This window comes from Oncorhynchus mykiss, chromosome 28, assembly GCF_057628025.1.
Source record: "Oncorhynchus mykiss isolate SJ-2025 chromosome 28, ASM5762802v1, whole genome shotgun sequence".
Classification (NCBI taxonomy): domain Eukaryota; kingdom Metazoa; phylum Chordata; class Actinopteri; order Salmoniformes; family Salmonidae; genus Oncorhynchus; species Oncorhynchus mykiss.
The window spans coordinates 39,675,999-39,701,454 of NC_143049.1; the positions used below are offsets into that span (position 1 = coordinate 39,675,999).

Below are 25,456 nucleotides of genomic sequence, written 5' to 3' on the forward strand. Positions count from 1 at the left end.
GACTGTAGATCATCTCTGACTATACCAGACTGTAGATCATCTCTGACTATACCAGACTGTAGATCATCTCTGACTATACCAGACTGTAGATCATCTCTGACTATACCAGACTGTCGATCATCTCTGACTGTACCAGACTGTAGATCATCTCTGACTATACCAGACGGTAGATAATCTCTGACTAATACGAGACGGTAGAACATCTCGGACTAATACCAGACGGTAGATCATCTCTGACTAATACCAGACGGTAGATCATCTCTGACTAATACCAGACGGTAGATCATCTCTGACTAATACCAGACGGTAGATCATCTCTGACTATACCAGACGGTAGATCATCTCTGACTAATACCAGACGGTAGAACATCTCGGACTAATACCAGACGGTAGATCATCTCTGACTAATACCAGACGGTAGATCATCTCTGACTAATACCAGACGGTAGATCATCTCTGACTAATACCAGACGGTAGATCATCTCTGACTGTACCAGACTGTAGATCATCTCTGACTATACCAGACGGTAGATCATCTCTGACTAATACCAGACGGTAGAACATCTCGGACTAATACCAGACGGTAGAACATCTCGGACTAATACCAGACGTTAGATCATCTCTGACTAATACCAGACGGTAGATCATCTCTGACTAATACCAGACGGTAGATCTTCTCTGACTAATACCAGACGGTAGATCATCTCTGACTAATACCAGACGGTAGATCATCTCTGACTGTACCAGACTGTAGATCATCTCTGACTAATACCAGACTGTAGATCATCTCTGACTAATACCAGACTGTAGATCATCTCTGACTAATACCAGATGGTAGATCATCTCTGACTAATACCAGACGGGAGATCATCTCTGACTATACCAGACGGTAGATCATCTCTGACTAATACCAGACGGTAGATCATCTCTGACTATACCAGACGGTAGATCATCTCTGACTAATACCAGACTGTAGATCATCTCTGACTAATACCAGACGGTAGATCATCTCTGACTAATACCAGACGGTATATCATCTCTGACTATACCAGACGGTAGATCATCTCTGACTAATACCAGACGGTAGATCATCTCTGACTAATACCAGACGGTAGATCATCTCTGACTAATACCAGACGGTAGAACATCTCGGACTAATACCAGACGGTAGATCATCTCTGACTAATACCAGACTTTAGATCATCTCTGACTAATACCAGACGGTAGATCATCTCTGACTAATACCAGACGGTAGATCATCTCGGACTGTACCAGACTGTAGATCATCTCTGACTATACCAGACGGTAGATCATCTCTGACTAATACCAGACGGTAGAACATCTCGGACTAATACCAGACGGTAGAACATCTCGGACTAATACCAGACGTTAGATCATCTCTGACTAATACCAGACGGTAGATCATCTCTGACTAATACCAGACGGTAGATCATCTCTGACTAATACCAGACGGTAGATCATCTCTGACTAATACCAGACGGTAGATCATCTCTGACTGTACCAGACTGTAGATCATCTCTGACTAATACCAGACTGTAGATCATCTCTGACTAATACCAGACTGTAGATCATCTCTGACTAATACCAGATGGTAGATCATCTCTGACTAATACCAGACGGGAGATCATCTCTGACTATACCAGACGGTAGATCATCTCTGACTAATACCAGACGGTAGATCATCTCTGACTATACCAGACGGTAGATCATCTCTGACTAATACCAGACTGTAGATCATCTCTGACTAATACCAGACGGTAGATCATCTCTGACTAATACCAGACGGTATATCATCTCTGACTATACCAGACGGTAGATCATCTCTGACTAATACCAGACGGTAGATCATCTCTGACTAATACCAGACGGTAGATCATCTCTGACTAATACCAGACGGTAGAACATCTCGGACTAATACCAGACGGTAGATCATCTCTGACTAATACCAGACTTTAGATCATCTCTGACTAATACCAGACGGTAGATCATCTCTGACTAATACCAGACGGTAGATCATCTCGGACTGTACCAGACTGTAGATCATCTCTGACTATACCAGACGGTAGATCATCTCTGACTAATACCAGACGGTAGAACATCTCGGACTAATACCAGACGGTAGAACATCTCGGACTAATACCAGACGTTAGATCATCTCTGACTAATACCAGACGGTAGATCATCTCTGACTAATACCAGACGGTAGATCATCTCTGACTAATACCAGACGGTAGATCATCTCTGACTAATACCAGACGGTAGATCATCTCTGACTGTACCAGACTGTAGATCATCTCTGACTAATACCAGACTGTAGATCATCTCTGACTAATACCAGATGGTAGATCATCTCTGACTAATACCAGACGGTAGATCATCTCTGACTATACCAGACGGTAGATCATCTCTGACTATACCAGACTGTAGATCATCTCTGACTATACCACACGGTAGATCATCTCTGACTATACCAGACTGTTGATCATCTCTGACTATACCAGACGGTAGATCATCTCTGACTATACCAGACTGTAGATCATCTCTGACTATACCAAACGGTAGATCATCTCTGACTATACCAGACTTTAGATAATCTCTGACTATACCAGACTGTAGATCATCTCTGACTATACCAAACGGTAGATCATCTCTGACTATACCAGACTGTAGATAATCTCTGACTATACCAGACTGTAGATCATCTCTGACTAATACCAGACGGTAGATCATCTCTGACTAATACCAGACGGTAGATCATCTCTTACTATACCAGATGGTAGATCATCTCTGACTATACCAGATGGTAGATCATCTCTGACTATACCAGACTGTAGATCATCTCTGACTATACCAGACTGTAGATCATCTCTGACTATACCAGACTGTAGATCATCTCTGACTAATACCAGACGGTAGATCATCTCTGACTAATACCAGACGGTAGATCATCTCTGACTATACCAGACGGTAGATCATCTCTGACTAATACCAGACGGTAGAACATCTCGGACTAATACCAGACGGTAGATCATCTCTGACTAATACCAGACGGTAGATCATCTCTGACTAATACCAGACGGTAGATCATCTCTGACTAATACCAGACGGTAGATCATCTCTGACTGTACCAGACTGTAGATCATCTCTGACTATACCAGACGGTAGATCATCTCTGACTAATACCAGACGGTAGAACATCTCGGACTAATACCAGACGGTAGAACATCTCGGACTAATACCAGACGTTAGATCATCTCTGACTAATACCAGACGGTAGATCATCTCTGACTAATACCAGACGGTAGATCATCTCTGACTAATACCAGACGGTAGATCATCTCTGACTAATACCAGACGGTAGATCATCTCTGACTGTACCAGACTGTAGATCATCTCTGACTAATACCAGACTGTAGATCATCTCTGACTAATACCAGACTGTAGATCATCTCTGACTAATACCAGATGGTAGATCATCTCTGACTAATACCAGACGGTAGATCATCTCTGACTATACCAGACGGTAGATCATCTCTGACTAATACCAGACGGTAGATCATCTCTGACTAATACCAGACGGTAGATCATCTCTGACTAATACCAGACGGTAGATCATCTCGGACTAATACCAGATGGTAGATCATCTCTGACTGTACCAGACTGTAGATCATCTCGGACTAATACCAGATGGTAGATCATCTCTGACTAATACCAGACGGTAGAACATCTCGGACTAATACCAGACGGTAGATCATCTCTGACTAATACCAGACGGTAGAACATCTCGGACTAATACCAGACGGTAGATCATCTCTGACTAATACCAGACGGTAGATCATCTCTGACTAATACCAGACGGTAAATCATCTCGGACTAATACCAGACGGTAGATCATCTCTGACTGTACCAGACTGTAGATCATCTCTGACTAATACCAGACGGTAGATCATCTCTGACTAATACCAGACGGTAGATCATCTCTGACTAATACCAGACGGTAGATCATCTCTGACTAATACCAGACGGTAGATCATCTCGGACTAATACCAGATGGTAGATCATCTCTGACTGTACCAGACTGTAGATCATCTCGGACTAATACCAGATGGTAGATCATCTCTGACTAATACCAGACGGTAGAACATCTCGGACTAATACCAGACGGTAGATCATCTCTGACTAATACCAGACGGTAGAACATCTCGGACTAATACCAGACGGTAGATCATCTCTGACTAACACCAGACGGTAGATCATCTCTAACTAATACCAGACGGTAGAACATCTCGGACTAATACCAGACGGTAGATCATCTCTAACTAATACCAGACGGTAGATCATCTCTGACTGTACCAGACGGTAGATCATCTCTAACTAATACCAGACGGTAGATCATCTCTGACTAATACCAGACGGTAGATCATCTCTGACTAATACCAGACGGTAGATCATCTCTGACTAATACCAGACGGTAGATCATCTCTGACTATACCAGACGGTAGATCATCTCTGACTAATACCAGACGGTAGATCATCTCTGACTATACCAGACGGTAGATCATCTCTAACTAATACCAGACGGTAGATCATCTCTGACTATACCAGACGGTAGATCATCTCTGACTAATACCAGACGGTAGATCATCTCTGACTATACCAGACGGTAGATCATCTTGGACTAATACCAGACGGTAGATCATCTCTGACTATACCAGACGGTAGATCATCTCTGACTAATACCAGACTGTAGATCATCTCTGACTATACCAGACGGTAGATCATCTCTGACTAATACCAGACTGTAGATCATCTCTGACTAATACCAGACGGTAGATCATCCCTGACTATACCAGACTGTAGATCATCTCTGACTAATACCAGACGGTAGATCATCTCTGACTAATACCAGACGGTAGATCATCTCTGACTAATACCAGACGGTAGATCATCTCTGACTAATACCAGACGGTAGATCATCTCTGACTAATACCAGACTGTAGATCATCTCTGACTATACCAGACGGTAGATCATCTCTGACTAATACCAGACTGTAGATCATCTCTGACTAATACCAGACGGTAGATCATCCCTGACTATACCAGACTGTAGATCATCTCTGACTAATACCAGACGGTAGATCATCTCTGACTAATACCAGACGGTAGATCATCTCTGACTAATACCAGACGGTAGATCATCTCTGACTAATACCAGACGGTAGATCATCTCTGACTAATACCAGACGGTAGATCATCTCTGACTAATACCAGACGGTAGAACATCTCTGACTAATACCAGACGGTAGATCATCTCTAACTAATACCAGACGGTAGATCATCTCTGACTAATACCAGACGGTAGATCATCTCTGACTAATACCAGACGGTAGATCATCTCTGACTAATACCAGACTGTAGATCATCTCTGACTAATACCAGACGGTAGAACATCTCTGACTAATACCAGACGGTAGATCATCTCTAACTAATACCAGACGGTAGATCATCTCTGACTAATACCAGACTGTAGATCATCTCTGACTAATACCAGACGGTAGATCATCTCTAACTAATACCAGACGGTAGATCATCTCTGACTATACCAGACTGTAGATCATCTCTGACTATACCAGACGGTAGATCATCTCTGACTAATACCAGACGGTAGATCATCTCTGACTAATACCAGACGGTAGATCATCTCTGACTATACCAGACGGTAGATCATCTCTGACTAATACCAGACGGTAGATCATCTCTGACTAAAACCAGACGGTATATCATCTCTGACTAATACCATACTGTAAATGTCCAACCTGTACTCAGGTTTTACCATTCCACATCAACAAATACACCACATACGTTTCATGTTCTCCTCCAAATCTCTCATAAATCTCTAACCCACGTCCTACTCTGTCCATGTTTAGATGGCATCGCGTGGCCATCAGTGTGGAGAAGAAGAGCGTGACCATCATTGTGGATTGTAAGAAGAAGCTGAGCAGGCCACTGAAGAGGAGCGACGGGGCAGCCATCAACACTGACGGCATCGTTGTCTTTGGAACCAGGATTCTGGATGAAGAAGTTTTTGAGGTAAGAACAAAAACGTGATTTTTCCTGTCTTTTATATATATATTTCCACACTATGAGGTTGTAACAATACTGTGAAATTGTGTGAAAATGATAAGGACATAAGGGGGCTTAGTCCCTATATAAAAATAGCAAAAAAAGTTCAAATGATTGATAGACAGTTTGGCGTAATTGCGCTGTGCTGTGTCAGCACTATGGACAGAGCGCAGCGTGGTGTGTGTAAGGAGGCTATGGAAAGCCACTTGGGAAAATGGTTTCCGTTAGCCGGTCATTTCCGGCTTTTGGACGATAAAAGTGTATCTGGAAAAAAAAATTCCGGGGCTGCTGAGGAGACAGAGAAAGCGAGAGAGGAGCCTTGGCCTAGGCTACTGTTGATTGTAAAGATGGAGGCCTTTTTTTTTCATTGAAGGAAAACTAAAGTTATAGAGGGAAAAGCCTACTAACCAGGGCTCCAGATGGCCACCATTTAGTTGCATTTTGCGACCCTTTGACAGGTGGTGGGAGTTAGAATGTATTGGTTGCATCGGGGATCGTCTTAGGAGGCTAAAACCATGATTCGGTCAAATTGTAATGTGGATTAAGTCAGCCCCCCCCCCCCAACTCTCTGATTCAGAGGGGAGGGGTTAAATGCAGAAAACACATTTCAGTTGAAGGCATTCAGTTGTACTGACTAGGTATCCCCCCTTTCATTCAGTTGTACTGACTAGGTATCCCCCCTTTCATTCAGTTGTACTGACTAGGTATCCCCCCTTTCATTCAGTTGTACTGACTAGGTATCCCCCCTTTCATTCAGTTGTACTGACTAGGTATCCCCCCCTTTCATTCAGTTGTACTGACTAGGTATCCCCCCTTTCATTCAGTTGTACTGACTAGGTATCCCCCCCTTTCATTCAGTTGTACTGACTAGGTACCCCCCCTTTCATTCAGTTGTACTGACTAGGTATCCCCCCTTTCATTCAGTTGTACTGACTAGGTATCCCCCCTTTCATTCAGTTGTACTGACTAGGTATCCCCCCTTTCATTCAGTTGTACTGACTAGGTATCCCCCCCTTTCATTCAGTTGTACTGACTAGGTATCCCCCCTTTCATTCAGTTGTACTGACTAGGTATCCCCCCTTTCATTCAGTTGTACTGACTAGGTATCCCCCCTTTCATTCAGTTGTACTGACTAGGTATCCCCCCCTTTCATTCAGTTGTACTGACTAGGTATCCCCCCTTTCATTCAGTTGTACTGACTAGGTATCCCCCCTTTCATTCAGTTGTACTGACTAGGTATCCCCCCTTTCATTCAGTTGTACTGACTAGGTATCCCCCCTTTCATTCAGTTGTACTGACTAGGTACCCCCCCTTTCATTCAGTTGTACTGACTAGGTATCCCCCCTTTCATTCAGTTGTACTGACTAGGTATCCCCGCTTTCATTCAGTTGTACTGACTAGGTATCCCCCTTTCATTCAGTTGTACTGACTAGGTATCCCCCCTTTCATTCAGTTGTACTGACTAGGTATCCCCCCTTTCATTCAGTTGTACTGACTAGGTATCCCCCCTTTCATTCAGTTGTACTGACTAGGTATCCCCCCTTTCATTCAGTTGTACTGACTAGGTATCCCCCTTTCATTCAGTTGTACTGACTAGGTATCCCCCCTTTCATTCAGTTGTTCTGACTAGGTATCCCCCCTTTCATTCAGTTGTACTGACTAGGTATCCCCCCTTTCATTCAGTTGTACTGACTAGGTATCCCCCTTTCATTCAGTTGTACTGACTAGGTATCCCCCCTTTCATTTCACAACAGCTACCTTATACACACAAGTGTAAAGGGATGAAGAATATGTACATAAGGATATATGAATGAGTGATGGTACAGAATGGCATGGGCAAGATGCAGTAGATGGTATAGAATACAGTATATACATATGAGATGAGTAATGTAGGGTATGTAAACAAAGTGGCATAGCTTAAAGTGGCTAGTGATACATGTATTACATGAAGATGGCAAGATGCAGTAGATTGTATAGAGTACAGGATATACATATGAGATGAGTAATGTAGGGTATGTAAACATTATATTAAGTGGCATTGTTTAAAGTGGCTAGTGATACATTTTTTACATACATTTTCCATTATTAAAGTGGCTGGAGTTGAGTCAGTATGTTGGCAGCAGCCACTCAATGTTAGTGGCTGTTTAACAGTCTGATGCCCTTGAGATAGAAGCTGTTTTTCAGTCTCTCGGTCCCAGCTTTGATGCACCTGTACTGACCTCACCTTCTGGATGATAGCGGGGTGAACAGGCAGTGGCTCGGGTGGTTGTTGTCCTTGATGATCTTTTTGGCCTTCCTGTGACATCGGGTGGTGTAGGTGTCCTGGAGGGCAGGTAGTTTGCCCCCGGTGATGCGTTGTGCAGACCTCACTACCCTCTGGAGAGCCTTACGGTTGTGGGTGGAGCTGTTGCCGTACCAGGCGGTGATACAGCCCGACCGGATGCTCTCGATTGTGCATCTGTAAAAGTTTGTGAGTGCATTTGGTGACAAGCCGAATATCTTCAGCCTCCTGAGGTTAAAGAGGCGCTGCTGCGCCTTCTTCACGACGCTGTCTGTGTGGGTGGACCAATTCAGTTTGTCTGGGATGTGTACGCCTAGGAACTTAAAACTTTCTACCCTCTCCACTACTGTCCCGTCGATGTGGATAGTGGGGTGCTCCCCCTGCTGTTTCCTGAAGTCCACGATCATCTCCTTTGTTTTGTTGACGTCGAGTGTGAGGTTATTTTCCTGACACCACACTCTGAGGGCCCTCACCTCCTTCCTGTAAGCCGTCTCATCGTTGTTGGTAATCAAGCCTACCACTGTAGTGTCGTCCGCAAACTTGATGATTGAGTTGGAGGCGTGCATGGCCACGCAGTCGTGGGTGAACAGGGAGTACAGGAGAGGGCTCAGAACGCACCCTTGTGGGGCCCCAGTGTTGAGGATAAGCGGTGTGGAGATGTTGTTACCTACCCTCACCACCTGGGGGCAGCCCGTCAGGAAGTCCAGTACCCAGTTGCTCAGGGTGGGGTCGAGACCCAGGGTCTTGAGCTTGATGACAAGTTTGGAGGGTACTATGGTGTTAAATGCTGAGCTGTAGTCAATGAACAGCATTCTTACATAGGTATTCCTCTTGTCCAGATGGGATAGGGCAGTGTGCAGTGTGGTTGCGATTGCATTGTCTGTGGACCTATTGGGGCGGTAAGCAAATTGGAGTGGGTCTAGGGTGTCAGGTAGGCTGGAGTTGATATGGTCCTTGACTAGTTTCTCAAAGCACTTGATGACAGAAGTGAGTGCTAGTCGTTTAGCTCAGTTACCTTAGCTTTGTTGGGAACAGGAACAATGGTGGCCCTGTTGAAGCATGTGGGGACAGCAGACTGGGATAAGGATTGATTGAATATGTCCGTAAACACACCAGCCAGCTGGTCTGCGCATGCTCTGAGGACGCGGCTGACTCTGCAGCCTTGCGAGGGTTAACACGTTTAAAAGTTTTACTCACGTCGGCTGCAATGAAGGAGTGTCCGCAGGTTTTGGTAGCGGGCAGTGTCAGTGCCACTGTATTGTCCTCAAAGCGAGCAAAGAAGTTATTTAGTCTGTCTAGGAGCAAGACATCCTGGTCCGCGACGGGGCTGGTTTTCTTTTTGTAATCCGTGATTGACTGTAGACCCTGCCACATACCTCTTGTGTCTGAGGTATGTCTGAGGTAATTGAACAGTAAATTATAACAACAAGAGCCTAATTCTCACAATACATGACGATCACTGGATTAGGTTGCACGTGTAACGGTCGTCGTATGAAGAAGGTGTGGACCAAGGTGCAGCGTGGTAAGTGTTCATATTATTTAATGAACTGAACACTAATAGAAAATTATCTAATTTACTAATTAACTAATTAACTAATGAACTAATTAGTAAATGTTGTATTAGAACATGGTTTACTATGTCACTGTATAGTTGATTTTACGTATGGTCTCTACTACAGTAGAGACAGGCCTCTCTTGTAAAAGAGATTGGATGGCCTGGAAATTAAAAAGGGATCGGTAAATAGATTTCTGTTACTCTTGATCTTGTTCTTGACAAGCAATTACACGTTTACTTTTTCTCAGATCTGAGAAGTTTGGTAACAACCACAGAATCGGCTGCTACTGTTGTTTTTTTTCTGATTCAGCTGGGAAACATGATGTAGGTCAGTGGTCAATGTTCTGATTCAGCTGGAAACATGATGTAGGTCAGTGGTGAATTTTCTGATTCAGCTGGAAACATGATGTAGGTCAGTGGTGAATTTTCTGATTCAGCTGGAAACATGGTGTAGGTCAGTGGTCAATGTTCTGATTCAGCTGGAAACATGATGTAGGTCAGTGGTCAATGTTCTGATTCAGCTGGAAACATGATGTAGGTCAGTGGTCAATGTTCTGATTCAGCTGGAAACATGATGTAGGTCAGTGGTCAATGTTCTGATTCAGCTGGAAACATGATGTAGGTCAGTGGTCAATGTTCTGATTCAGCTGGAAACATGATGTAGGTCAGTGGTCAATGTTCTGATTCAGCTGGGAAACATGATGTAGGTCAGTGGTCAATGTTCTGATTCAGCTGGAAACATGATGTAGGTCAGTGGTGAATTTTCTGATTCAGCTGGAAACATGATGTAGGTCAGTGGTGAATTTTCTGATTCAGCTGGAAACATGATGTAGGTCAGTGGTCAATGTTCTGATTCAGCTGGAAACATGATGTAGGTCAGTGGTCAATGTTCTGATTCAGCTGGAAACATGATGTAGGTCAGTGGTCAATGTTCTGATTCAGCTGGAAACATGATGTAGGTCAGTGGTGAATTTTCTGATTCAGCTGGAAACATGATGTAGGTCAGTGGGAAATGTTCTGATTCAGCTGGAAACATGATGTAGGTCAGTGGTCAATGTTCTGATTCAGCTGGAAACATGATGTAGGTCAGTGGTCAATGTTCTGACTCAGCTGGAAACATGATGTAGGTCAGTGGGAAATGTTCTGATTCAGCTGGAAACATGATGTAGGTCAGTGGTGAATGTTCTGATTCAGCTGGGAAACATGATGTAGGTCAGTGGTCAATGTTCTGATTCAGCTGGAAACATGATGTAGGTCAGTGGTCAATTTTCTGATTCAGCTGGAAACATGATGTAGGTCAGTGGGAAATGTTCTGATTCAGCTGGAAACATGATGTAGGTCAGTGGTGAATTTTCTGATTCAGCTGGACACGATGTCACAATGCAAGCCGATATCTACCCCTCAGATTTCTTTTTAACATGACTTTAAAAACATAAACCTATGCAACATGAACCAATTAAAGACAGTTCTGTAGCAATTAGGTTTGATCAGTAGGCTATAGGCCCAATACATTATCACTGCATATTGGTTATACTTAAATTGCCCTGCCAATGTTGTTCTTCTGAGACCATTTTGAAATTATATATATAGTTTGTTGTATTACTCGTTTTTTCTACTGGACTGACGGCCTGCATCTGATGGTCAGTCTGAGGGGAGGGAGGGAGAGGGCAGAGGTGAGGCTGCCTCTCCCCCGACTTACTGTCCCTCCGCTCTCCCTCCCTCCGTAAAGAGAAAAGGGGACACAGTCTTCCAGCTGATGGTGAAACTCAAGTTGCACTGCATTCTTTCTGCCTCATGCACCAATTCATTGTTGTTACTGCTGTGACCAGAGTAAGTGAAATATTCCTCGATATTAAATAAGACACAAGCCACTAATAATAACAACACAAGCATATCAGAACACTTTGCTTTACTCGTTCATTACAGCTGCAGTGCTGGATGTAGTCATTCATTACAGCTGCAGTGCTGGTTGTCCTCATTCATTACAGCTGCAGTGCTGGATGTAGTCATTCATTACAGCTGCAGTGCTGGTTGTCCTCATTCATTACAGCTGCAGTGCTGGTTGTCCTCATTCATTACAGAAGCAGTGCTGGATGTAGTCATTCATTACAGCTGCAGTGCTGGATGTAGTCATTCATTACAGCTGCAGTGCTGGTTGTAGTCATTCATTACAGCTGCAGTGCTGGTTGTCCTCATTCATTACAGAAGCAGTGCTGGTTGTAGTCATTCATTACAGCTACAGTGATGGTTGTAGTCATTCATTACAGCTGCAGTGCTGGTTGTAGTCATTCATTACAGAAGCAGTGCTGGTTGTAGTCATTCATTACAGCTGCAGTGCTGGTTGTAGTCATTCATTACAGCTGCAGTGCTGGTTGTAGTCATTCATTATAGCTGCAGTGCAGGTTGTAGTCATTCATTACAGCTGCAGTGCTGGTTGTAGTCATTCATTACAGCTGCAGTGCTGGTTGTAGTCATTCATTACAGCTGCAGTGCTGGTTGTAGTCATTCATTACAGCTGCAGTGCTGGTTGTAGTCATTCATTACAGCTGCAGTGCTGGTTGTAGTCATTCATTACAGAAGCAGTGCTGGTTGTAGTCATTCATTACAGCTGCAGTGCTGGTTGTAGTCATTCATTACAGAAGCAGTGCTGGTTGTAGTCATTCATTACAGCTGCAGTGCTGGTTGTAGTCATTCATTACAGCTGCAGTGATGGTTGTAGTCATTCATTACAGCTGCAGTGCTGGTTGTAGTCATTCATTACAGCTGCAGTGATGGTTGTAGTCATTCATTACAGCTGCAGTGCTGGTTGTAGTCATTCATTACAGCTGCAGTGCTGGTTGTAGTCATTCATTACAGTGATGGTTGTAGTCATTCATTACAGCTGCAGTGCTGGTTGTAGTCATTCATTACAGCTGCAGTGATGGTTGTAGTCATTCATTACAGCTACAGTGATGGTTGTAGTCATTCATTACAGCTGCAGTGCTGGTTGTAGTCATTCATTACAGTGATGGTTGTAGTCATTCATTACAGCTGCAGTGCTGGTTGTAGTCATTCATTACAGCTGCAGTGCTGGTTGTAGTCATTCATTACAGCTGCAGTGATGGTTGTAGTCATTCATTACAGCTACAGTGATGGTTGTAGTCATTCATTACAGCTGCAGTGCTGGTTGTCCTCATTCATTACAGCTGCAGTGCTGGTTGTAGTCATTCATTACAGCTGCAGTGATGGTTGTAGTCATTCATTACAGCTACAGTGATGATTGTAGTCATTCATTACAGCTGCAGTGCTGGTTGTAGTCATTCATTACAGCTGCAGTGCTGGTTGTAGTCATTCATTACAGCTGCAGTGATGGTTGTAGTCATTCATTACAGCTGCAGTGATGGTTGTAGTCATTCATTACAGCTGCAGTGATGGTTGTAGTCATTCATTACAGCTGCAGTGATGGTTGTAGTCATTCATTACAGCTGCAGTGCTGGTTGTAGTCATTCATTACAGCTACAGTGATGGTTGTAGTCATTCATTACAGCTGCAGTGCTGGTTGTAGTCATTCATTACAGCTACAGTGATGGTTGTAGTCATTCATTACAGCTGCAGTGATGGTTGTCCTCGTTCATTACAGCTGCAGTGCTGGTTGTAGTCATTCATTACAGCTGCAGTGCTGGTTGTAGTCATTCATTACAGCTACAGTGCTGGTTGTAGTCATTCATTACAGCTGCAGTGATGGTTGTAGTCATTCATTACAGCTACAGTGATGGTTGTAGTCATTCATTACAGCTGCAGTGCTGGTTGTAGTCATTCATTACAGAAGCAGTGCTGGTTGTAGTCATTCATTACAGCTGCAGTGATGGTTGTAGTCATTCATTACAGCTGCAGTGCTGGTTGTAGTCATTCATTACAGCTGCAGTGATGGTTGTAGTCATTCATTACAGCTGCAGTGATGGTTGTAGTCATTCATTACAGCTGCAGTGATGGTTGTAGTCATTCATTACAGCTGCAGTGATGGTTGTAGTCATTCATTACAGCTGCAGTGCTGGTTGTAGTCATTCATTACAGCTACAGTGATGGTTGTAGTCATTCATTACAGCTGCAGTGCTGGTTGTAGTCATTCATTACAGCTACAGTGATGGTTGTAGTCATTCATTACAGCTGCAGTGATGGTTGTCCTCGTTCATTACAGCTGCAGTGCTGGTTGTAGTCATTCATTACAGCTGCAGTGCTGGTTGTAGTCATTCATTACAGCTGCAGTGCTGGTTGTAGTCATTCATTACAGCTACAGTGCTGGTTGTAGTCATTCATTACAGCTGCAGTGATGGTTGTAGTCATTCATTACAGCTGCAGCGATGGTTGTAGTCATTCATTACAGCTACAGTGCTGGTTGTAGTCATTCATTACAGCTGCAGTGCTGGTTGTAGTCATTCATTACAGCTGCAGTGCTGGTTGTAGTCATTCATTACAGCTGCAGTGCTGGTTGTAGTCATTCATTACAGCTGCAGTGCTGGTTGTAGTCATTCATTACAGCTGCAGTGCTGGTTGTAGTCATTCATTACAGCTGCAGTGCTGGTTGTAGTCATTCATTACAGCTACAGTGCTGGTTGTAGTCATTCATTACAGCTGCAGTGCTGGTTGTCCTCATTCATTACAGCTACAGTGCTGGTTGTAGTCATTCATTACAGTGCTGGTTCTAGTCATTAATTACAGCTGCAGTGCTGGTTCTAGTCATTCATTACAGCTGCAGTGCTGGTTGTAGTCATTCATTACAGCTGCAGTGATGGTTGTCCTCGTTCATTACAGCTGCAGTGCTGGTTGTAGTCATTCATTACAGCTGCAGTGCTGGTTGTAGTCATTCATTACAGCTGCAGTGCTGGTTGTAGTCATTCATTACAGCTGCAGTGATGGTTGTCCTCGTTCATTACAGTTACAGTGGTGGTTGTAGTCATTCATTACAGCTGCAGTGCTGGTTGTAGTCATTCATTACAGCTACAGTGCTGGTTGTAGTCATTCATTACTGCTGCAGTGCTGGTTCTAGTCATTAATTACAGCTGCAGTGCAGGTTGTAGTCATTCATTACAGCTGCAGTGATGGTTGTCCTCATTCATTACAGCTGCAGTGCTGGTTGTAGTCATTCATTACAGCTGCAGTGCTGGTTGTAGTCATTCATTACAGCTGCAGTGATGGTTGTAGTCATTCATTACAGCTACAGTGCAGGTTGTAGTCATTCATTACAGCTACAGTGATGGTTGTAGTCATTCATTACAGCTACAGTGCAGGTTGTAGTCATTCATTACAGCTACAGTGATGGTTGTAGTCATTCATTACAGCTACAGTGCAGGTTGTAGTCATTCATTACAGCTACAGTGATGGTTGTAGTCATTCATTACAGCTACAGTGCTGGTTGTAGTCATTCATTACAGCTGCAGTGATGGTTGTAGTCATTCATTACAGCTGCAGTGATGGTTGTAGTCATTCATTACAGCTGCAGTGATGGTTGTAGTCATTCATTACAGCTGCAGTGCAGGTTGTAGTCATTCATTACAGCTACAGTGCTGGTTGTAGTCATTCATTACAGCTGCAGTGCTGGTTGTAGTCATTCATTACAGCTGCAGTGCTGGTTGTAGTCATTCATTACAGCTGCAGTGCTGGTTGTAGTCATTCATTACAGCTGCAGTGCTGGTTGTAGTCATTCATTACAGCTGCAGTGCTGGTTGTAGTCATTCATTATAGCTGCAGTGCAGGTTGTAGTCATTCATTACAGCTGCAGTGCTGGTTGTCCTCATTCATTACAGCTGCAGTGCTGGTTGTAGCATGAGTGGAAGTAGGGAGATTTTGTATTTATTTTATGTCTCATAAAAGTGTTGAACAATGTATTGACAGTGCTGAATAGTAATTTAAACATGAACTAACTCATAAAAACTGCAGCTCTGTGTTGTATTCATTGAGTCTCTCTCTAGTCATGGTTTTAAAGGTTTTTACATCTCAAAGCAGCAACTTCGCCGTGCGTCCGATTCTTCTTTGGCGCGAGGAAACTGTACGGACACGGTGATCTGAGCTATCTGATTGGCCAGCGGTAGACCTGTAGGTGCACTTGATATGCTCTCCGGGCCAGCTGAGTTCTACCTTCAGTTGTACCTTCATCACTAGGGCTGCTGAATCAAGTGCACCTACCGCCAACAGCGCAAAATAAGTCAAATGTTTGGCGATCGACTAGGAATGACTTGGTGATCACTGACATACAGTAGATGAATGTGGATGGATCTTATTGGAGGCATAACTGCATAACAATTGGTCTCAATTATACTATTTTTCAGCATGCATTGGAGTCTACTGGCACTGAGTAATGTTAGGAGTCGTAAAGTTAATTTGTCTTCAGAAACCAGTTTCTTTATTTGACTTTCTTACAATTCTTTCATAAATGGTTTTATGGACTATATAACAACAGTACTTGGCTTTCTGCACTTGGATAGAGCCCTGGACTGTGTCAAGGGAAAATGCCAGTTGTGTATGACTTTAAATTAGTTTTTTTCCCCTAAAAGAGGAATTGAGAAGAAAGTCTCCATAGAAGTGTGAAATAAGAAAATTATATGAGGGAGCATATTAAGGATAATTCATTTTTGCCATGGAGGTTGTTTGTGACATAGAAAGTGCTGAGGGTTTTCAGTCATGAATAATGTTGTCACTGAGTAACTGTCCGTTTTACAACTACAAAATGTCTTTATTTTGAGTCACTAGAGGACAAGGGGACTCATGGGGTGCAAAACCTGAGAATGTCAAGAAATAGGAATTCTGAATTTTGGTAGAGTAAAAAGATGATTATGGCCTGAACGATATAGCTCAGAAGCATCCAAGGAGTATTTCCCGAGATCCAATCCTAACATACATTTAAAGAGAAAATTGACCAGTATAGCTCTCATTACTCTTGACTTGATAATACTGAAGGTCTGACAATATACCTTAGCTGTGAACCCAGCTTGAAGAAAAGCCTTGATGTAGCTTGGATTATTTAATGATATTCACAAATGGACCACCAGTATAGCTCTAATTACTCCTAATAATAGACATCAGATCTTTCTCCTTTTCTCTTAACCCAGCTTTACCACAGACAGGTAGTTGAGAGGTCTAGGGAAACTATGAGCGACATGCTATATACCTACAGTATGATACACTAGCTGACATGGCAATAGCCCCAGTCTGTCAGACTGTCAAAGTACCTGTCTTGGGATTGAGAGTGAAACACTAACCTGAAAATATGTTGCCTACATGTATGGACAGCTAGCCAGCTATTTCTGCACTTAACCATACAGTAGAAATGAAGGGTTAGCATTTAGCTAATTAGCATTGGGACTCTCCCCACCACAGATATTTTTAATTTTTAACTGTCCCGAGGCCAGGTTCGGCGTGATGTGGGTGTTCTTTGTTTAAATGTAAATTATGTTAAACTGAGTGGAATTATAGAGCAATTTGGCCTCTTTTTCCTCTGTTTAGAAACAATGAGAAGAGAAAATGATTTTGTTTGTGCCAGGGGGAGACCCGGTTCGCACGTTGGAAGACGGTCCCAACTGGCACCCTATACACTATATAGTACACTACTTTTAACCAGGGCCCGAAATGCACTATATAAAGAATGTAGTGCCATTTTGGACAGAGATGAGAGCTATTTCTTCATCTGTAATCATTTCCACTTCAACTTTAATAGGGTTTGTTGATTCATATCTTTGTTCCTCGGAGAGTATAGTTCCCCTAAATACTGCCATCTTGTTTCTAAGAGAATATAATTCCCCTAAATACTGCCATCTTGTTTCTAAGAGAATATAGTTCCCCTAAATACTGACATCTTGTTTCTAAGATAATATAGTTCCCCTAAATACTGCCATCTTGTTTCTAAGCGAATATAATTCTCCTAAATACTGCCATCTTGTTTCTAAAAGAATATAGTTCCCCTAAATACTGCCATCTTGTTTCTAAGAGAATATAGTTCTCCTAAATACTGCCATCTTGTTTCTAAGAGAATATAATTCCCCTAAATACTGCCATCTTGTTCCTGACAGTATAGTTCCCCTAAATACTGCCATCTTGTTTCTAAGAGAATATAGTTCCCCTAAATACTGCCATCTTGTTTCTAAGAGAATATAATTCCCCTAAATACTGCCATCTTGTTTCTAAGAGAATATAATTCCCCTAAATACTGCCATCTTGTTTCTAAGAGAATATAATTCCCCTAAATACGGCCATCTTGTTTGTAAGAGAATATAATTCCCCTAAATACTGCCATCTTGTTTCTAAGAGAATATAATTCCCCTAAATACTTCCATCTTGTTTCTAAGAGAATATAATTCCCCTAAATACTGACATCTTGTTTCTAAGAGAATATAATTCCCCTAAATACTGCCATCTTGTTTCTAAGAGAATATAATTCCCCTAAATACTGCCATCTAGTTCCTAACAGTATAGTTCCCCTAAATACTTCCATATTTCTAAGAGAGTAGTAAATCTAATTACCGCCCAAGAGAGTATAGACTCGTTATTAACCTTAAGGTTCCTCCAGATATTGTTCTCTTCCTGTTTATAGGAGGATATAGATGTCATTGTTGAACACAGTGAAACGCTGCTTTTGTGTTTTGTTGCCAGATGATTGTGCTTAAAAGTAGACTCAGCAATATGACATCATTCTTTACCTCATTATGCACAGCAGGACAACTTCCTGCTTACAGGAACGGCTAAATGCAAATCTACTGAGGTGCCATTTTGGACGGAGATGAGAGCTATTTTTTCAACTCTAATCATTTCCCTCTTCAATTTTAATAGCCTTGGGTTTGTTGATTCATATCTTTCTTTTTTTTGTATGCAAGCTGCACGCTAATGACCAGCCAGAGAAAGTCAGAGTCCGAGTGAAATTCCCCTGTAATAGAACAGTGTTGGTTGTAGTGTGGTGAAGATCGAGGCTCAGAGTTTTTGTTTTGCCATTTAGCCAAAAACTCACGCAGCCCAGTCCCTCCAAGGTGGACAAGCGTTCACAAATGCAGCTGTTGAAAACGAGGCCAGCAAACTTAATCCGTTAACCAATAACAAAACAAATCCAATTTTTATTTGTCGCATGCACCAAATACAACAGGTGTAGTAGACCTCACAGTGAAATGCTGAATACAACAGGTGTAGTAGACCTTACAGTGAAATGCTGAATACAACAGGTGTAGTAGACCTCACAGTGAAATGCTGAATACAACAGGTGTTGTAGACCTCACAGTGAAATGCTGAATACAACAGGTGTAGTAGACCTCACAGTGAAATGCTGAATACAACAGGTGTAGTAGACCTCACAGTGAAATGCTGAATACAACAGGTGTAGTAGACCTCACAGTGAAATGCTGAATACAACAGGTGTAGTAGACCTCACAGTGAAATGCTGAATACAACAGGTGTAGGTAGACCTTACAGTGAAATGCTTACTTACAAGCCCTTAAACCAACAATGCCGTTTTAATAAAATTGTTTTAAGAACAAGTCTTATGTGTTATTGTTATTGTGAGTAATATAATGGAATTGAGGCAAATACGGTGTCTCTATTGCAGCACAGTACTGTCAAGGTACCATTGTAGCACTATGAATAATGGCATCATTATGTCATCTTCTAATATTAAGTTATTTTAGTCTCAAATCAAATCAAATTTATTTATATAGCCCTTCGTACATCAGCTGATATTTCAAAGTGCTGTACAGAAACCCAGCCTAAAACCCCAAACAGCAAGCAATGCAGGTGTAGAAGCACGTTGGCTAGGAAAAACTCCCTAGAAAGGCCAGAACCTAGGAAGAAACCTAGAGAGGAACCAGGCTATGTGGGGTGGCCAGTCCTCTTCTGGCTGTGCCGGGTGGAGATTATAACAGAACATGGCCAAGATGTTCAAATGTTCATAAATGACCAGCATGGTCGAATAATAATAAGGCAGAACAGTTGAAACTGGAGCAGCAGCACGGCCAGGTGGACTGGGGACAGCAAGGAGTCATCATGTCAGGTAGTCCTGAGGCTCAGGTCAGTTGAAACTGGAGCAGATACAAGTACAGTATTAATACGCGAGTCTTAAAGAGACACTAAAGTATTGACAGACAGTCAACACCGTCAGCTATGACCTCCCAGGTCGATCAATAAAGGTGTTAATTAGGATTTATTTGATGAAAAACGCAGCATTACTAAATCAGTGAACCGACTTGGCCGTGTGCCAAATGGTACCTTACACGGTGTAATACTTTTACCCAGGGTTCATAGGGAACGGGTGCCATTCGTGAACACAGTCTGTGACAGTTGACCCCGGGAGGTGCTTCTGGCGGGAAGATGCAGTACACTGATGGGATTGCTCTTGGCATCGTTATGACGATTAATTGATTCTAATTGATAGACATTCTGTGGACAGGAAGTTAAGTCAATTGTAAAGGGGGAGAATCACATGCACAGCAGACCAGGCCACTGTTAAATGACTGGTAATCACTGTGCTGTTTATCAATCAGGTAATCACCGTGCTGTAAATCAATCAGGTAATCACTGTGCTGTAAATCAATCAGGTAATCACTGTGCTGTAAATCAATCAGGTAATCACTGTGCTGTAAATCAATCAGGTAATCAACGTGCTGGAAATCAATCAGGTAATCACTGTGCTGTTTATCAATCAGGTAATCACTGTGCTGTAAATCAATCAGGTAATTACTGTGCTGGAAATCAATCAGGTAATCACTGTGCTGTTTATCAATCAGGTAATCACTGTGCTGTAAATCAATCAGGTAATCACTGTGCTGTAAATCAATCAGGTAATCACAGTGCTGTAAATCAATCAGGTAATCAATGTGCTGTAAATCAATCAGGTAATCACTGTGCTGTTTATCAATCAGGTAATCACTGTGCTGTAAATCAATCAGGTAATTACTGTGCTGGAAATCAATCAGGTAATCACTGTGCTGTTTATCAATCAGGTAATCACTGTGCTGTAAATCAATCAGGTAATCACTGTGCTGTAAATCAATCAGGTAATCACCGCAGTGTAAATCAATCAGGTAATCACTGTGCTGTAAATCAATCAGGTAATCAACGTGCTGTAAATCAATCAGGCAATCACCGCAGTGTAAATCAATCAGGTAATCACTGTGCTGTAAATCAATCAGGTAATCACCGTGCTGTAAATCAATCAGGTAATCACTGTGCTGTAAATCAATCAGGTAATCACTGTGCTGTAAATCAATCAGGTAATCACTGCAGTGTAAATCAATCAGGTAATCACTGTGCTGTAAATCAATCAGGTAATCAACGTGCTGTAAATCAATCAGGTAATCACCGTACTGTAAATCAATCAGGTAATCAATGTGCTGTAAATCAATCAGGCATAGAACAAACAGTGAAGACCTGATTGGAAGTGTTCTTCGTCTTCATCTCTTCATGATAACGATCTAGTCACAGTGTGTTGAACCATGTCAACATGATAAACAATCTTTTCCCAACTTTGGAAAGAGCCAATAGTACTTCTAGCGGGTAATCTATTAGAAACAATATGTCAGTATTTAGGAGAACTATAATCTATTATAAACAAGATGTCAGTATTTAGGAGAACTATAATCTATTATAAACAAGATGCCAGTATTTAGGAGAACAATCTATTAGAAACATGATCAAAGTATTTAGGGGAACTGTACTCTCTGAGGAACAAGATGGCAGTATTTAGGGGAACTGTACTCTCTGAGGAACAAGATGGCAGTATTTAGGGGAACTATACTATCTTAGGAACAAGATGGCAGTATTTAGGGGAACTATACTATCTTAGGAACAAGATGGCAGTATTTAGGGGAACTATACTATCTTAGGAACAAGATGGCAGTATTTAGGGGAACTATACTCTCTGAGGAACAAGATGGCAGTATTTAGGGGAACTGTACTCTCTGAGGAACAAGATGGCAGTATTTAGGGGAACTGTACTATCTTAGGAACAAGATGGCAGTATTTAGGGGAACTATACTCTCTGAGGAACAAGATGGCAGTATTTAGGGGAACTGTACTCTCTGAGGAACAAGATGGCAGTATTTAGGGGAACTGTACTCTCTGAGGAACAAGATGGCAGTATTTAGGGGAACTGTACTATTTTAGGAACAAGATGGAAGTATTTGAGGCACTTGAACGTGTTATCTTGCAGGTATAAACTTGACTCCCATCCGTTCTGTTCCCCATATGGCTGCCTCACCGCTGCTGGGCTGATTTTATAAGCAGGTGTTAGATCTGTAACGGAGAGGAGAATAGAGGCAGGGCAGAGTGGAGGCGAAGAAAGGCTGAGGCTGGGGAAAAATGTGGTCAGTGTGTGCTTTGTGTTGGCCCGCTGCTCACAGCTGTTTTAGTGATATTGCCACTGACTGAACGAACCAGTCCGGACTGGACCTCCGAACCAACCAACAGCTTGTTTGTTCTTCTTTCTCTTCTCCTCTCTCGAATCAAATGAAAGCCACGAGATGTTCTGAAGCTGATGTCATCTGTTCTGTAGCCTGTATGCTATAATTCATTAATGGATGGGTTGTCGGTTCTGTATCTGTTAGTAGTTGGTTGTCTGTATGTTAGGGTAGTGGGCAGGTTAGCAAATTCCCTGAAGCAGGAGAGTCCTGACTATGGAATCACTATGGAACTCTCCACGGGACATTCCGTCTAAAATGGTATCTATAAACTGGGATAGATGGATCTTTCACCACACTACAAGCATTTCTACTCCTCTCCTCTCCTCTCCTCTCCTCTCCTCTCCTCTCCTCTCCTCTCCTCTCCTCTCCTCTCCTCTCCTCTCCTCTCCTCTCCTCTCCTGTGAGGTAACAGACTAACAGACCCCAGTAGTGCTGTGATGTAACAGACTAACAGACCCCAGTAATACTGTGATGTAACAGACTAACAGACCCCAGTAGTACTGTGATGTAACAGACTAACAGACCCCAGTAGTACTGTGAGGTAACAGACTAACAGACCCCAGTAGTACTGTGAGGTAACAGACTAACAGACCCCAGTAGTACTGTGAGGTAACAGACTAACAGGTCCAAGACGCTCTGAGCTGCTGATGGGAAGGGACACACACACACACACACACACACACACACACACACACACACACACACACACACACACACACACACACACACATACACACACACAGGATGTGTGGAAGAGGGGTATCAGAGGAGAAAAGAAAGGAGAGAGGGGGGCAGAAAGTCCTAAATATTATTTGGTTTTAGTGAGTTACTGGGTCTGTGTGTTAAGGGGCACCTTATACCCCACACTACCAGCTCATATAGGGAATAGGGCACCTTATACCCCACACTACCAGATCATATAGGGAATAGGGCACCTTATACCCCACACTACCAGTTCATATAGGGAATAGGGCACCATATACCCCACACTACCAGCTCATATAGGGAATAGGGCACCTTATACCCCACACTACCAGATCATATAGGGAATAGGGCACCTTATACCCCACACTACCAGATCATATAGGGAATAGGGCACCTTATACCCCACACTACCAGATCATATAGGGAATAGGGCACCTTATACCCCACACTACCAGATCATATAGGGAATAGGGCACCTTATACCCCACACTACCAGATCATATAGGGAATAGGGCACCTTATACCCCACACTACCAGATCATATAGGGAATAGGGCACCTTATACCCCACACTACCAAATCATATAGAGAATAGGGCACCTTATACCCCACACTACCAGATCATATAGGGAATAGGGCACCTTATACCCCACACTACCAGATCATATAGGGAATAGGGCACCTTATACCCCACACTACCAGATCATATAGGGAATAGGGCACCTTATACCCCACACTACCAGATCATATAGGGAATAGGGCACCTTATACCCCACACTACCAGATAATATAGGGAATAGGGCACCTTATACCCCACACTACCAGATCATATAGGGAATAGGGCACCTTATACCCCACACTACCAGATCATATAGGGAATAGGGCACCTTATACCCCACACTACCAGGTCCCCATAGGGCCCTGGTCAAAGTAGTGCACTATGTAGGGGATAGGGCACCTTATACCCCACACTACCAGATCATATAGGGAATAGGGTGCCTTATAACCCACACTACCAGATCATATAGGGAATAGGGCACCTTATACCCCACACTACCAGATCCCCATAGTGTCCTTGTCAAAGTAGTGCACTATGTAGGGAATAGGGCGCCTTATACCCCACACTACCAGATCTCCATAGGGCCCTGGTCAAAAGTAGTGCACTATGTAGGGAATAAGGTGCCATAGGGCTCTGGTCTAAAGTAGTGCACTATGTAGGGAATAAGGTGCCATAGGGCTCTGGTCTAAAGTAGTGCACTATGTAGGGAATAAGGTGCCATAGGGCCCTGGTCTAAAGTAGTGCACTATATAGGGAATAAGGTGCCATAGGGCTCTGGTCTAAAGTAGTGCACTCTGTAGGGAATAAGGTGCCATAGGGCTCTGGTCTAATGTAGTGCACTCTGTAGGGAATAAAGTGCCATAGGGCTCTGATCAAAAGTAGTGCACTATATAGGGAATAGGGTGCATTTTTGTACTGAACCACTGACTGCTGGGAAGAAGTAGGTAGCATTAATATTCCATCTACACATGGCATCTGTCTGCTCACAATAATGGATAATACATGTTTTTCTCACTCCGCTCTGCTCCTTGCTCCCACAAAGACGGAGTTTGATGAAATCTGGGGAAAATCTGGAAGATATTAAAGTCAAGATTATTAGATTTTTGTTCTTTCTATTCGTTGCACTGTTTTCTGGGCTTTTTTGTCTGTTTCTGAGCTTTTTTGTTGTCTGTTTCTGAGCTTTTTTGTTGTCTGTTTCTGAGCTTTTTTGTCTGTTTCTGAGCTTTTTGTCTCTTTCTGAGCTTTTTGTCTCTTTCTGAGCTTTTTGTCTCTTTCTGAGCTTTTTAGTGTTTTCGTGTTCCCAGTTTAGATCAAAAGCACTGTATTTGGATTAAAAACAAAATTGTCTTCAGTTTAAGCTGGGCATTTGGATAATGGTTAGGGTAGCAACTCCTGATATGATGAAATCTAAAGTACATTATAATGATCAACTGAATTGATGAAGAGCACCTCAAATGTTTCTTTTATTGGTGGCCTTGTCAACCAACCTGAGTCAGCAGAGGTTGGAGGTCTGGATACACTCCTCAAGCGTTATTTTAACTTTATTTATTTAACTGAGTAAGTCAGTTAAGAACAAATTCTTATTTTCAATGACAGCCTTGGAACAGAGGGTTTACTGCCTTGTTTCAGGGCCAGAACAACAGATTTTTTACCTTGTCAGCTCGGGGACTTGATCTTGCAAACTTTACAGTTACTAGTCCAACACTCTAACCACTAGGCTACCTGCCACCCCAAGTAAGTCTTAAAAAAAAGCTTAATAGATTAAATAGGGTTTATTTGAAAATCTTACATAGTTTTTGATAG

At 42.6% G+C, this 25,456-nt stretch overlaps 1 protein-coding gene across 1 annotated transcript in view; it reads left to right on the forward strand.

Moving 5' to 3' along the window:
* Positions 1-25,456, forward strand: part of LOC110508247 (collagen alpha-1(XI) chain) — a 257,758-nt gene that overhangs the window by 42,031 nt on the left and 190,271 nt on the right. The window contains exon 4 of the mRNA XM_090225286.1: positions 5,949-6,111. Within this exon, the coding sequence (XP_090081412.1) occupies positions 5,949-6,111 (163 nt within the window). The remainder of the gene's footprint in view (positions 1-5,948; positions 6,112-25,456) is intronic.